This window comes from Rhododendron vialii, chromosome 5a (assembly GCF_030253575.1).
Source record: "Rhododendron vialii isolate Sample 1 chromosome 5a, ASM3025357v1".
Taxonomy (NCBI): domain Eukaryota; kingdom Viridiplantae; phylum Streptophyta; class Magnoliopsida; order Ericales; family Ericaceae; genus Rhododendron; species Rhododendron vialii.
Window position 1 is genome coordinate 38740324 of NC_080561.1, and position 15084 is coordinate 38755407.

At 39.5% G+C, this 15084-nt stretch overlaps 2 protein-coding genes across 3 annotated transcripts; one reads left to right on the forward strand and one right to left on the reverse strand.

Moving 5' to 3' along the window:
* Window positions 1-473: 473 nt before the first annotated feature.
* Window positions 474-6374, forward strand: LOC131326587 (serine/threonine-protein kinase BSK5-like). 2 transcript variants are annotated; one of them, XM_058359421.1, is made up of 10 exons: window positions 474-846; window positions 1242-1462; window positions 2039-2174; window positions 3263-3396; window positions 3478-3583; window positions 3907-3992; window positions 4310-4498; window positions 5042-5206; window positions 5593-5673; window positions 5906-6374. In XM_058359421.1, exons 1-10 carry the CDS (start codon window positions 765-767, stop codon window positions 6146-6148), a joined length of 1443 nt encoding a protein of 480 aa, XP_058215404.1. In that variant the 5' UTR covers window positions 474-764; the 3' UTR covers window positions 6149-6374. The 2 variants fall into 2 exon arrangements, with proteins under 2 accessions (XP_058215404.1, XP_058215403.1); XM_058359420.1 differs by having other exon boundaries at window positions 497-846; window positions 5560-5673.
* Window positions 6375-7724: 1350 nt separating this feature from the next.
* On the reverse strand, window positions 7725-11797 carry LOC131326591 (uncharacterized). Its single transcript, XM_058359425.1, has 2 exons — window positions 11106-11797; window positions 7725-8192 (listed from the first exon to the last, which is right to left on the reverse strand). Exons 1-2 carry the CDS (start codon window positions 11468-11470, stop codon window positions 7955-7957), a joined length of 603 nt encoding a protein of 200 aa, XP_058215408.1. The 5' UTR covers window positions 11471-11797; the 3' UTR covers window positions 7725-7954.
* Between the last annotated feature and the right edge of the window lie 3287 nt (window positions 11798-15084).

Here is a 15084-nt window from a genome sequence, read left to right on the forward strand (position 1 = left end):
CTGCATTGTGTCCAGATGAGGTGGAAACTCTACGATTTCTACCACGGCCCATTGTGGGCCCTACCGAGCATTTTCTATAATAATCCGAACCGCTCATCTTATAGCGCCTGCAAATTAATATTTTTACGCAAAAAATCAGCTTGATCGAATATCAATAGCTATGTCAAAAATTGAATTTTGGTTTATATAATAGACGGCCTGATTTTGTCACTAGTATTTTAAGTTAAACTATCCATGACCGTCATTTTATAAATCAAAATTTAAATTTTGATATAGTTCTTGATGTCCGATCAAAACTGATTTTTACGTAGACGTATAATTTTTCGAATCCTACAAAATAAACGCTTCAAATTATTACAGTAAATGCTCAATAATACCCATAATGAGTGCCGAAAACCATGAGATTTCAACCTCGTCCGGAAATTTCATACCCATGTGTATCTAGAGAGAGAGGGAGAGGGAGAGGGAGAGGGAGAGAGATTTTGAATAGTATAGCAAGTGTACTGTGTCTGTGTAGTGAGGAGAGGAAAGGAAAGGAGGCTACAAATCATTGGATCCAAAAATCTTTTCTCCCTGGCTCTTTACACGCACTCCTCTCTCTCTCTCTCTCTCTCTCTCTCTCTGTGAGTGTAAATTTCTCCTTCCACCCATTCTTCACCCAAACTGAAACTCAGACAGCTCGGTTTTAGCAGGCATTGGCACATTTTTGGTGTCAGAGGACAATGCCCACCGTCTGATCCTCTCTCTCTCTCTCTCTCTCTCCAATGGGTGCCCGTTGCTCCAAGTTCTCCGCCTGCTGGCTACACTCTCACCTCAAACCCTCTGCTATTGAATCCCCTGACCCAGGCATCTCTCTCTCTCTCTCTCTCTCTCTCCGTATGTCTAATAAGGGCCTGTTTGGCTGCCCCATTTTCCAATTTTCATCTTGCATTTATTTTTCTAATCTTTGTTGTTTGGGAATTGATTATAAAATTGGTTCTGTTGTCAAACTGCACCATCTGCAAAATGCAAAATTTAAAAATTTCACATCGAGCTTTTTCTCGAGGAGTTCATCGATTCTGATTACTCCATATTTTACCCACATAAGTCTCCTGCAAAATCTGAACACCTACACATATTCTGTTTATCTATATAATCTACTATCTACAATCAAGAATTTGAAATATAATTGGGTCCCAAACATCTCTTAACACATACAAGAAGAGTTGTTTTCCTGCTAATTTGATTGGAAATTGTTGCAGAAAACGGAGGCAGAAATGAACGAAGCTTGATACCCATTTTCAGCGAGTTCAACTTGGAGGATCTTAAATCAGCCACAAACGGCTTTTCTTCGGACAACATTGTATCAGAACACGGAGAAAAAGCCCCCAACGTTGTGTACAAAGGGAAGCTTCAAAATGACACGTGGATCGCCGTTAAGCGGTTCCACAAGACGGCTTGGCCTGATTCTCGTCAATTCATTGTTAGTTTGACAGCTCAATTTCTCTTCTTCATTTACTGTTCAATTGGGTTTTGCTGAAAATGTGTAAGTGATAGCTTAAGAGCCTGTTTGGGAGCTCAGATTTTGCATTTTTGCATTCTGCATTTTTGCATTATAGGTGTTTGGAAGCAGATTATAGAATGCAATATTAGAGCATGCATTCTAAAAAATTGAACTTGAGAATGCTGGAATCCAATAATCGCGTTTGAAGGTGCCTTTTAGATTCTCATTACAAGTTCACACACTTTCATTCTGCAAGATATATATTTAATATTTTTGTCATTCAAACACTATCATAGATTCTAATTATAATCCAAAAATCTTTTAACTTACTATCCAAAATCTAAGATTAGATGATTTTGTGACTTGAAACCTGATCTAATTGGTTTTTCAGATGTTGGGTATGTTTTGAATTGGTGTGATTTGATTTGGGTTTTTGGTGACGTTGTGCAAGTAATAGCTTAAGTTTTGATGGTTTTGTGGTTAGCAATCTAATGTAATAGGTTTTTCTGATGTCGGGTTTGTTTTGAATTGGTGTGATTTGGTTTGGGTTTTTAGGAGGAAGCAAGAGCTGTGGGGAGTTTGAGGAGTGAAAGGTTGGCGAATTTGATTGGATGCTGCTGCGAAGGGGACAATAGGTTGCTTGTTGCAGAGTTTATGCCTTATGAAACCCTAGCCAAGCATCTCTTTCACTGTGAGTTGTTTTGCTGGATCATAGATTATCTTCGTATGCAAAATTTGAAAATTTGAATGCTATTTATGGTAAAGGTCCGAGGACAACAACAAGGAATTTTATTTATTAGTTTGGTTCAACCACTAGTCAACTAATAGCATATATGGGCAGTACTATAAACACACATAAAAAGCAAGGAAACGCATACAACATAATTAAACAAGATTTGGATCTAGATCAAAGGAAAGATGAACCAAATCGGACTCGCGGGCCAGCTAAGGACAGCAGGCCTGCTATGCATTCAATACGGAGCTCATCTGGAGCCCAAAAATTTGAGCTGTACTGTTCATGTTTTAGAGCTCGACGAGTAGAACATCGTTACAAAAAATTATTTGATTGGATGATGACCAAATGAAACTTATTTTAAAGTGCATTTCCAAAATCACGTTTGCCCTTCATTTTTTTCGAGAACAATGTTTTTTGATCACTGAGTTATTGATGTCCAATGAATTAGATTTTTTGCAAGAATGATCTACTCATCGAGCTCTACAATACTAATTGTGGTGATGGAATTTTGGGGCTCGGACTAAACCTGTTTTCCTGACATTCATTGTGTGGTCTGGGTGTATAATTGTTAGTTTACTAAATCATTTACTTCATGATTAAAGAACATGTAAGTTAATTTCCAAACCAAACCAAACCAAGCCTTACGTCCCAATCACTTGGGGATGTAAGTTAATTTCCGATTTAGCAAAAAAAAAAAGAACATGTAAATTGGCTCGGTAGTTTGGGTGCTTGACTATCCTCCCCACTTGACTCGCCCTAACTTCTTGGCATACATTGTATAACATTCTTGCCTTCGTTCTAACAAAACAACGTGCTTAAAATAGGGAACATTTATCCCTAGTAATTCGTTTTAGGCTTGTTTTGAAGAACCAGATGAGTGCCCATAGGATTGCTCTTAATTTGACTACAATATCAATTGACAGTGGCCTCATTTTAAGTAGTTTTATCTCTGAGATGAATCACGTCATGCTTTTCTTCCAAAATGTGTCTACGTCTTGGATTATTGTTTTGTCTTAGTTATGTACTGTATTGAATTGGCATAGGGGAGAGCCAACCCATGAAATGGGCAATGAGGTTGAGGGTGGCCTTGTACTTGGCACAAGCTTTGGAGTACTGCAGTAGTAAAGGGCGGGCCCTGTATCACGATCTCAATGCTTACAGGGTCCTGTTTGATCAGGTGAATTGGTTTTCTGGGATACTTTGTTCATTTGAAAGTTGTTTTAGCTTATGAATCATCCTTTGAGCTGGTTCTCTATAGGATGCAAATCCCAGGCTATCTTGCTTTGGCCTCATGAAAAACAGTAGAGATGGCAAGAGTTATAGTACGAACTTGGCTTTCACCCCTCCGGAGTACCTAAGAACCGGTCAGTATTCAGTTGTTGATTGTGGATCATTCTTGTTTGACTCATTTCTATACCTATTAGATCATCATTTTCCAACTTCTCAAGCCCCTATATTTGATCTGTATTGATCATCCTGTGATTGGGTTGATACATCTATAGATTGTTCATAGGATGGTGCAGTACTTCTTAAGTTTTAGTTTCCCTCTTACTTATGTTTGCATTTATGCTAATCCATTGAAATTTTCTCCCAATTATCTCTTCTTAAAAATGCGTCGAAATGGTTCATTATTCCTTCTGGAGTGATTTAAGCCCAAAGTAACATGATGCATGTCTATTTTTCGCAGGAAGAGTGACGCCAGAAAGTGTAGTTTACAGCTTCGGGACCCTGCTGCTAGATCTTCTGAGTGGAAAACATATTCCTCCAAGCCATGTACTTTCATTTCCTCACATTATTATGTTTGGGGTGTTGTATTATCCATTGGTATTCCATCATACGTAAATGTTATTGGATATAACACTGTAACTGCATCTGGATTGAATGGGACTTCTAGGTACACTGCAACTAACACTTAGGATATGATCCGTTTCCCTACTCCAATATTTTTTCTTCATAGTGTTAATTTACTATTTGTTGGGAGGGACTAGCTAGGTGTATGGGCCTTTTGTTCTCGTTACTTATACCTGAAGAGAATGACTTCTGAGATTGTATGATTTTGAAATGCCTTTTTCCTTATGGCATTGTTGCAGGCACTTGATCTCATTCGTGGCAAGAATTTCCCGATGTTGATGGATTCTTGTTTGGAGGGTCATTTTACAAATGATGATGGAACTGAGTTGGTGCGTTTAGCCTCCCGTTGTTTGCAGTATGAAGCTCGCGAGAGGCCAAATGCAAAGTCCCTTGTAACTGCTCTTATGTCTCTTCAGAAAGAAGCAGAGGTAGACAGTAGACACCGAACACTTGAATTCACCCGTTCTATTTTTGATTGGTCTGCAAGTGTTTGGAAGCATAACCATGGTTGATACTCATGCCTTGCAACATTTCAAGATTTGCCCCTTTCCGCCCTCCTTTTCCTATTTTGTGCTGTCATAATTGATAACAACTTTTCCTTTAATTAATCCTGGGAAGTGAACCTGTTGACTTAACCTAATTGGTTTACGCTCATGAGGAAAGCGGTTGGGTATTAAGAGTATTTGTTTATTAGGGTAAAAATGATATTCAAATGCCTAACAGCCCTAACTTACTACTTGGTTCCCCATATTTGTACAAAACATAGTTTTCAAAGTTGAGAGGAAGTATTTGCATGGTCAAGTCACACTCATCTTGCAGGATATTTATCAGAATTGTCTTGTAAGAGTTTGGTTGATGATGTAGAAGTATTTTCTTGCTTCAAATATATTTGTTGCATACCCTTTTCAAATTGAGTATGTTTGTTATAAAAGATTCGACGAGTTGGTTTTTCAGTCGATGCTTTTGATCAGGTTCCGTCATATCTTTTGATGGGCATTCCGCACGGAAATGAATCCTCGAAACAGCCATTGCTATTGACACCATTGGGTGAAGCTTGCTTAAGAACGGATCTCACTGCAATACATGAAATGCTTGACAAGAGTGGATACAAGGACGATGAAGGGATTGCCAACGAGGTTTGTTACGGCTGATTAGTGCTGAATTATGTGTTCTGTTGCTGCTCTGATCTATTTATTGTTTCCACTGCCTTCTTGTTGTGGGCATATGGTGACATTGTTATTGATGACCAGCTTATTTAGCAAACAAAAGGAAATATTAGCCCAGAAAATGTAACAAGAAGTTACAAATGAATATTCATAGGCAACTCGTGTATGGATGTACAGTGTGGTTGGTGCGTCATGGCAGAATTTTGTTGAAGAAATTTAAGTTAACCATTTTTTTTGATGCTATAGTTAAATAAAAAAAATGACTTAAAAAAGAGGGTAATGGCTTCATTGCTGATATAATTGTGAGTACTTTGGCTTTGCAGCTTTCTTTTCAATTGTGGACAAATCAAATGCAGGAGACCTTGAATTCTAAGAAGCAAGGAGATGCTGCTTTCCGTGCCAAGGACTTCGCAACCGCCATCGATTGCTACACAGAAGTGAGTGCTTTGTTTAGAATCTCTTTCAAGACTCATCACCAATTGAAAATCAGTTTAAGGACCACATCTTTTCCGAAGAATTAAATGCAGAACCATATTCCCAAGATCTGAATAAGCAAGAAAAAATGCATAAAAGAAAACTGTCTTTGCTTTATGCAATATAGTTTTGGTTTTTAGACTGTAGTTGGTTAATTTGAACACAAGGCATAAGTTGATCCCATGTCTGTTGTAGTTCATTGATGGAGGGACAATGGTGTCACCGACCGTATTTGCTAGGCGCTGTTTGGCTTACTTGATGAGTGACTTGCCACAAGAAGCTCTTGGAGACGCTATGCAAGCCCAGGTGGTTTCTCCCGAGTGGCCCACTGCGTTCTATCTTCAGGCGGCTGCCCTCTTCAGCCTCGGCATGGAGACTGATGCTCAAGAATCACTCAAAGATGGCACAAACTTGGAAGCCAAAAAGAGCAAAAATTGAAAGTTTGTATAGGTTTTCGTTTTTCATTACTTTCTTAATTTTTGCTATAATTTATTGTATCTACTTTTTAAAGTTTTTCTGGTTCCCCATTTTGGTCCTTTTGCTAGATCAAAGGGTATGCCAATTGCCGGCCTTGGTTTATATTTTTTTCCTGTTTCAGCTCTCTTGACATGAGGGCCTGTTTGTATGCAATTGTGCTATTGCAATGAGAACCATATATTTCTCATCTGTACCTCTCCCCAAAAAGGCTGCAATTTGTTGCCTTTCATTTCTGTAGACAATGCCTACGAAATGGTGAAGAGACTTTCCGAAGCTACAAGTCCATTAACGTCAACATACCAAATCTGGCCGAGACATAAGGCTAGACCAATTGGGTCCGACCGCATGAACATGTCCGGTGATATCCAATAAATCTGGCTCACTTGAACTATTATTTCTGTAATCAATTTTGGTCTACGCCTCTCCTTAGTGTTTTTTATTTTTTATTTTTTGTCAGAAATGAGCTAACATAAATTAGGAAATACAATTAAGTTTGGGGTATTTAACCCCTACAAAGTCTTGTTGCAATTGAAAAGACAATACAAAAGGAATGACGGGGAAAAGAAACAAATCCAAATGGCTAAGTGAGAGCTTTCTTTGCCAAACTATCTGCGCAAATGTTGGCCTCACGGAGCTCATGCTTGAGCCTCACAGTCGGTAAAGACGCCATGACGTACCTGCAATCGAATATCAAAGCACTCAAGGGATGAGAGCCTGGAAGGTGTTCATCTTCAATGGTATTCAAGACAGCGATCGCATCTGTAACAATTGCAATATTACACTCCTCCATGCTACCATATTTACTCATTTTCCGATAAATGTAAGCTACTAAAATCTATTTTCTCCCATCTTATCATCTTTCAGTAATACCCCTAACATTTTTGTCGGCATTACTCCAATCATTTCGCAAAGGTTTTTGTCTCTCATTACATTTTGCAAAGTCTTTACCACACATTCATTTCAACATTTTTATTCCACTTACACTCTTATTTTCTTTTTGTGATCTTGACTCATACTCATCTTACTCGCATGTTATTTCTTATTATTTCTTAGTAGCAGAACACTTTATACTGTATAATTTTGCTGGCATTGTAGCAATATGGTCTTTATGGGTATCCTGGGGAAGTAAACTCTCGTCATAAGAATCTTTTACGCGTTGACGACTTTCGTCATAAGAATCTATTACTTGTTGATGGTGGCAACCTAATGCACAACCTTTCGTCTTTATTCTTGTGACCAATTCTGTAAAAGATGAGACACTAAACATGACACATACCAAGTTTCTCAAATTCACACAGCAGATAGAAGAAATTCCTGTGGTTGGTGTCATCTGTTTCTTAATCATCCCATCAAAAGAACTATAGATTTCCTTTTCCTCTATTCCCCTTTCACCTTATTCAAGGGCATAGGGAGAATTAGGTATTTTGCATTACAAACTATGCTGTTGCATAATACTTCATGCAACGCGATGCGTTCACTAGCATATTCAAGACCCTGGAGCAAAGAAAACCAAAAAAAAAAAAATCAAACTACTACAGGAAAACCAACAAGAGATACTCATAAAATAGATTTAGAAAGCCTGGACTAAGTTTTGTGATTACAAACACATGAAAATATGGATCCAACTAACTCTACACAAGTATGGAGCAACAATATCGCATAATATGGACCTATACGTATGAACGCTGCAGGCTTGAAATATCTCGTGACTTGTCAGTTTATCTAACGTTTTCCACCATCTTCAGAGACAAGCTCGCATCCGGGAATTCATGATGGAATGTTGAAGTGGAAGAGCCACGATATGACAAATGCACAAACCATGCAAGCAAGAAGTAGATTCACAAGACGGTGACCATTCAAGCATCTCCGGGTCTCTGCAGTGGGAGGGTTCGGCGCTGATACAGCATTTGTTGACGTGACATTGGCCTCATTCGTCTGTTGTATTAACTCAATCTCACTCGCATTAAGTACGTTGCGCGCGACTGAATTACAAATTTCGCAGGTCCTGAAATATAGAAAATGATTCAGACAATTAGAGAACCAAAAAAGAAAGCACATAAAACCTGGATGGCTTTAAAATCAAACCAAGAACTGAAGCCAGATTATGCGCCAATAAGATTACCAGCTTTTACAATGACAGAAAGTGAAGTTTACCAAGGAAACAGTAAAAGAATGTCGGTTGAGAAACCTATGTGGTTTCTATTGCAGGTAGATACTGTAATGGCATCTGATTCAAAACAGAAACGAAGAAGGTCCTTGAGATTTCAGTTAGTTTCTGGAGGGTCCTAAAAGAATATTAGGAGCTTATGTCACACACCAGAAGTTCAACCTTCTGTGTAGGACGGAACGAATCACTTACGACAGGAACGTCAATCTGCAACATGAATGTCATCAGTGCAGATCTGATAGCTTAGTTTACGTCATCAATAGGGCTGCAAACGAACCAACGGCTCGCAGCTCGGCTCGTTATTGGCTCGTTCAAGCTCGGCTCGGAAGATGAATGAACGAGCTCGAGCCGGTTTTATATATATTTACTTAAAGTTTAGGTTTTTTTTCACATGCTTAGGGTTTTCTGTTTCCACTCTACAATAAACAAGGATGCGACGGAAAACGTTACAACCCTGCCCCAAGGTCGACGATCGCACCACCCAAATCAACGAACCCGTCGCCGATCTTCCACCGCCGATCGCCAATCTTCCTGGACCTCCTCCTTCTCTGCACGGGTGATCTCTCTCTCTCTCTCTCTCTCTCTCTCTCTCTCTCTCTCTCTCTCGATCTCGACCTCTTTCTCTGCAAGATCGAACTCTCAACGTCTTTCTCTGCACAAACATGCTGTGAGCCCGTGAGAGTCAATTTCTAGTTGTTACCTCTTTCTCTGCCTCAACCTCTCTAACTATCGACTCGACATTTTGGCATTGGGGTTTTTTGAAGGATTGTTCTATTTTGTGATGCTATTGAATACTGATATGTAGTTATATGTTTAGAGATTGGAAGCAAAGACAATTGGTGGTTGACTGACTGTTTTTTTTTTTTTGTAAGATCCCATATTTTGGTGAACTTTGATATATTAGGGGATCTTATTTGTTCCAGGCTTGCACCATTGTTTTTGTGAATGGTGCTTCATGTATGTTCTTACTTTGATTCTTAAAAATGATGGACTGATGGAATTAGGTGGTGGTTTTAATCGAATGTGAAAGTTGGATTTTAAAAAATGAATGTGGAACCTTTTAACGAGCTCGAGCTCAAGCCGAGCTGACTCGTTCATATACTACCGAGTTTAGACGAGCTGAGCTCGAGCTTTGCTAATGATTGACGAGCCGAGCTCGAGCCCATATTTTCCAGCTCGATTCGAGCTCGAGCCTCCCTATAATTGACCGAGCCGAGCTTGAACATGCTGAGGCTCGGCTCGACTCGGCTCGTTTGCAGCCCTAGTCATCAGTGCAGCCCTAGAAATGCACGACATGTAAGGTCATTTGAGATGGGAGGCCATCTGCACAATTGAAGGCAGAAATTTCAAGCGCTTGTATTGAGAAACTGTAGAACTGCATGCTCTAGCTTATGGTGATGAATCCTTTGCTAAAAAAATCTAATGAGGTCTCAGGATCTTCCAACACCACATAACAGGAATACATTATTTCATGACAGGACAAGAGTAAAGTGCATATTAATTAAGAAGGGATGAGGTCAGATAGGTTTGAAGAACCTTTCACATCTTTCCTTGTAGAAACCAGCTTCTCAATTGATACAATCCGAGTCCTATGCAGACAATGATTTCAGTAGATCTTCCTTTTTTCTTTTTCATCCTCTCTTTGATCAATAGAAAAGAAAACGTGGGTGGTGACCAATCAATCGCACAGGTCTCATCGTTGAGGTGTCATTATCCTTGGACTTGTAAAGGCCTCGGGGAGTCTTTGGTCTAGGGTTCGATTCCCACCTAAGTGCTGTCAATTCCTGTATTGGGCTAGTCCATGCTGGGGCTTTTGCCCCAGGTTTAATTGGACCTCATTAGTGGATGGTGAAATTGGTCCCACGGATTAGTCGGTCATTAGGCCGGATATAGATCTATCCAAAAGGAAAGTTGGTGTAGTATTAAGACAGTGAAGTAGGAATATCCTGTCAAGAAGTGAATGTTTACACAAGGGTTCAAATCTCCCACTTCCATAAAGGAGAAAAGAATCTCAGGTATGACAGAAATTTCTCTGAACCTCAAAAAGAGGACAGACTAGGAAGGAATCATGTGTACATGGAAAAATACATTCAGATACTTCCTACATTACTTTATTCTTTTGCTTTAACCTTTTTTTCCTTATCTTCTCTAGTAATTAGAACAACCCCTTTACCTTTTCCTTCCACTAATAAAAACTAATGCATCCCCTTAAACGGAGCAACATTCTACTTTGTGCTCTGAACTTAACCAATTTCACAAATTAGATCAGTATTCAAAGTTCAAACACTAAAACCTCTTAGAAGATTCACTACACCATTCATTAAGAAAGTTGGAAAGAAAAATACGAAACAGAATTACTGCTCTCATATGATGTGGGAGGAAAAAAGTTTAAATGCAACCAATGTTATAATAGTTGCTAGGCGCTAGTCGGGTGCTCGGCAATCATCGAGTGATTAATCAGATTAATCAGTGCATATTAAATAGTAATCGATTAATCATTAGTCGAACCAAATTAGATGGCACTGCTAGCGATTAATTCCTTGTTTTAGAACACCCAATGCAACGGTTATTTGTAACGCCCTCATGCCAGCCCCATGTATGTGTGAGGAACCGGAAAGATTAGTCCGGCTCATGATGCCGGTCCCATGTATATGTGAGGAACTGGAGCGATTAGTCCAGCTCATCGGAACACTGTTCATTGCCAAAAGAAAAAAAAAGGGAGGAAATTATAGAATTTTTTTTTTGACTCACTTGTTTCCCTTGATTTTGAACCAAGCCTCAGCGCAATTCTTATGTGCAGCAGCCAAATCATCCTTACAAGAACACCCCAACTCGATGGCGACCCCGGTCTCAGAATTACTGCTCTCCAAATTCAGGTGACAAATCCGGCAGTCCCTCTCCACCTTCTCCAAATGCACCTTGGTCTCATCTTCCGAGCAATCCGAGACGCCGCCGTTTTCGAGATCCGACCCACAATCGAAGCTGTGCTCGTCGTAGAACCGCGAGTAGCAAGAACCCACGTCGGAGATGGTGTCGCTGGCGGCAGAGGAGGAGCGCCGGTGGCCGCCGCCGCCGCCGCGTTCCAAGTCGATGTGGGACGTGTCTACCGTCGGCATTTCACCAACCCAGGTCAAAAATGGTGCAGATGAAGGCACTGAAAGGCTTCAAAGGTTGAAGCTTTTGAAGGAAATCAAGAGTGAAATTTCTGTGCTTTTGAGGGAAGTGGGGATTAAGTATGGGGGATTTGGGAAAGTGGGTAGTGGATTAGGTGACACTTTCAGCTCCCATTTTTGTCACATAGCGCAAGATCGATTTACAGAGTGGAGAAAAAACATGTTGACGTGATTTTGGGAGTCGAGATTTTTTGCAAGTATTGTGGAAAATGGGGAGAGAGGAAGGAGACCGAAGAAAACTGGAGTCAATTGAGACGGAGACCCTCTAGTCTACTACATGGTTTTGAGTAATTTATTATCCAGTGCAGTAGGGCTGCAAGAGAACCGAATCGAGTTGAGCCGAACTTCGAAATTTTTGAGCTCGATTTGTTCAAAATTATCCTATCTAGAGCTCGTCTCGTTTAGTTTTCACTTTTCATGAGGTGCTTGAACTCGGTTCTTTTACCATACGATACGAGCCTCTGCAAACAAGTTAAGATTTTATAGGGTTCAGTTCATGTCTAGTTTTTTAATGGTCCAGTCTAGTCCAGTTTTGGGCCCCTCCCAGGTCCAAAATAATGATTGGAATCGTTCATTTTGTAGAGCTCGATAAATATGTCATTCATACCAAAAATTAGCTTCACCGAACATTAATAGGTACATGAACGAAATAGATTTGTACATAAAAAAAAAGGGCAATTATTAATTTCAACTTAATTTTTGTCATCGCTTTTTTCTTGTACAAATATGTTTCGTCCATGTACCTATTGATGTTCGATGAAGCTAATTTTCGGTGTGGATGACATATTCGAGGAGCTTTACAAAATGAACGATTCCGATTATTGTTGTGAGCCCGGGAGGGGCCCACAACGGTCCAAAACTGGACCGGACCGGACCATTAAAAAACTGGACATGAACTGAACCCAATTTTATAACCGAGCTGAATAACAACTAAACGGAGCTCAGCTCATTCGCTAACAGGAGCTTGAAACTCGACATCGAGTTCAACTTATTGCTATCAAGCTGAGCCGAGCCCACAATGAGCTGAGTCTTGAGTGGTTCACGCTCGCAAACACTGTTCAATGATCTTGGTGTACAGCCACGCAGGGTCTCAATATCTCTCAACATCATATATTTATGTGAGGTCCACGTACGTAATACAGTAGTAAACTCTATAGAAATGTGTAGTGTTAAGACCTTGCTCTTTTCGGGTCTACAAACCTCTACGTACGTACGGTGTTTAATAAATTTTTTCTATCTATTTTTTTCCGTTCATTATTCTCAAAAATCTCTTCAAAATCCCAACCGAATATGCAGAGTCTGTCAGCCTTAGAAAAGGGAAAAATTGTTGTCGGGAGGGTTAGAGTGGCCAAGAGCACTGGAATTTTGATTTTATACACTGGGACCACCCAATAATTTTCTCTTTTCTCGTAGAAGTTGGGGTGAAACACTGCATTGATTGAGAGAGAGACACAGAGAGAGAGAGAGAGAGAGAGAGAGATGGCATTGATAAAATGGGCCAAGCGTGTTGGAAGCTTTTGTGATGTGCATTGTTGTTTTACACCGTTGGATGGGGATATAGGGCTCGTGATTTGCGTAATTTTTGGAGGAATTGAGACGGAGTCGACCGTACCGAGATGCAATCCCCTGCTTTTTGCAAAAGCATCAAGATATTTTGGAATATCTCAGTGGATTTACGTTTTACCCCCTTTGAACTAGGGCCGTGAATGAACCCGAGTTTTAAAATGTTTAGATTTGTTCGTTGTTCGTTAGATTTTTTAGTGAACTCGAGCCAAGATCGAGCTCAATAAAAATTTGACGAGCCAAGCTTGCTTAAGTTTGAATCGAACTCTAATTTGTTCACGAATTGTAACGAATAAAAACTGTTAGATATTTATGTTTTTATACAGATCTAAAACTGCATATAAATTTTTACATAAATAAATTTATACATATATAAAATTATAAATACATGTTAAAATATAAATTTATAAGTAGTACTTTTAAAACATGTTATAAAATTTTCATCATGCACATTTAAAAGTTTATACTCCCTCCGTCCCTTTTTAAATGTCCTGCTTCGTAACTCCAACTTATTAAAAAGACATCATCATTATACCTTTCACATCAACTTTTTCCTCCACTTTTCCTACTTACCCATCATCATTACACTTTTATTCACTAACTTTTCAAAATGGAATTTACTTTTAGGGATAAAATAGACAATTCACCAACTTTTACCCACTAACTTCACAAAATGAACACTTATTAAGGGACAGCCCAAAATGGAATACTGGACTGTAATAAAGGGACGGAGGGAGTATGTATTTAGGTTATATGAATTTCTTATGAGATCTATATATACTGCAGATTCACGAGCCTAATCGAGTCGAATACTGTCAGGTTTGGTTCAGCTCATTCAATTAACGAGCCTAGAATTGAGACCCAAGTTCGACTCGTTTACTACCCAAATCGAACTTGAACGAGCCTTTACCGAGTCGAGGATAAGAAACATAGAATTTGGAACTACTGAGTGAAAAATACAATTAGAAATTAACAATAGAATTCTAATTCAAACTGCATATGAATTTCATAATTCAGAAAGAAATCTCCCTCCGTGTCTCTCTGGAAAAATATGCAAACCAACTAAAGACAGTGACCATAAGCGGACCACCTAACTTGAGGACCTCTAAAGATAGCAGGCTGTGTTGCGCCCTCAGTACAGGTCCCGTCCCAAACTCAATAACTAAATTCAACTCCTTCATGTTACTCCTAGCGAAAAATTAAGTCGATTGGACAATGATAGTTCACGATCCAATGAAATTTATTTTGGAGAGCATTTTCAAAATCATATTTGCCATTTATTTTGTCAGGAACAATGTTCCTTCGACAACTTAGTTGTGGCTCGGACCAAATTGTACTCGGGACGAGTCCTGTATTGAAGGCCCAGCAGTCTGCCTTGTGTTAGGCATGGGAGAAACCTGGCTTCCGTTTTTCGCTATGGCTTTGCGTGAAGACCGAAAAAGCAGAACTGCTCTACTTGTCAAGTAAAATCAATAAACTCATAAACCCCGAGGATTGGCCTAGTTGTCAAGGTTTGGGATTTGGGAGTTTGATCCCTTCTAAGGTCTCAAGTTCGAAACCTCTCAGGTGTTATTTGGTCCTTTGGGGCAATCTATACCGAGTTTTGCTCTAGCTTTCATTTGAGACCCCCGCAAATAGCCAATAAAATTAGTCCTCACGATTAATCGAGGTACGTGTAAGCATGATTGAATACCCGAGTTATCAAATACAAAAACCCAACAAAGCCATAAAGACGAAGGCAGTTTTAAAGCGCGAACCAGTTGCACTTTGATAGTGGGATCTCATTATTAGAGGAAAAAGAAAGAGGAGCAAGTATATGATGAGTTGTGAAGAGTGGTGTGGCTAAAGGGGAACAGGTACGGAACAATCTTCTGTTTGGGTTTTCTGAATTGCCATTTCCACTATCCATTTTTCTTTTCCCCGGTTTGGCAGCAAATTGATAAAAGACAAGCAGGGACGGAACCAAGATTTTACCTGGCGAAATGTATACTAAA

What these genes read in the sequence shown, in the direction of transcription:
- LOC131326587 (XM_058359420.1), top strand. Translation starts at nt 765, where the DNA reads ATGGGTGCCCGTTGCTCCAAGTTCTCCGCCTGCTGGCTACACTCTCAC. An exon ending in TATTGAATCCCCTGACCCAG is followed by an intron (nt 847 to 1,241) that starts GCATCTCTCTCT and finishes AAATTGTTGCAG; the next exon opens with AAAACGGAGGCAGAAATGAA. An exon ending in CTCTTCAGAAAGAAGCAGAG is followed by an intron (nt 4,499 to 5,041) that starts GTAGACAGTAGA and finishes GCTTTTGATCAG; the next exon opens with GTTCCGTCATATCTTTTGAT.
- LOC131326591 (XM_058359425.1), bottom strand. Translation starts at nt 11,470, where the DNA reads ATGCCGACGGTAGACACGTCCCACATCGACTTGGAACGCGGCGGCGGC. An exon ending in TTCAAAATCAAGGGAAACAA is followed by an intron (nt 8,193 to 11,105) that starts GTGAGTCAAAAA and finishes TCTATATTTCAG; the next exon opens with GACCTGCGAAATTTGTAATT.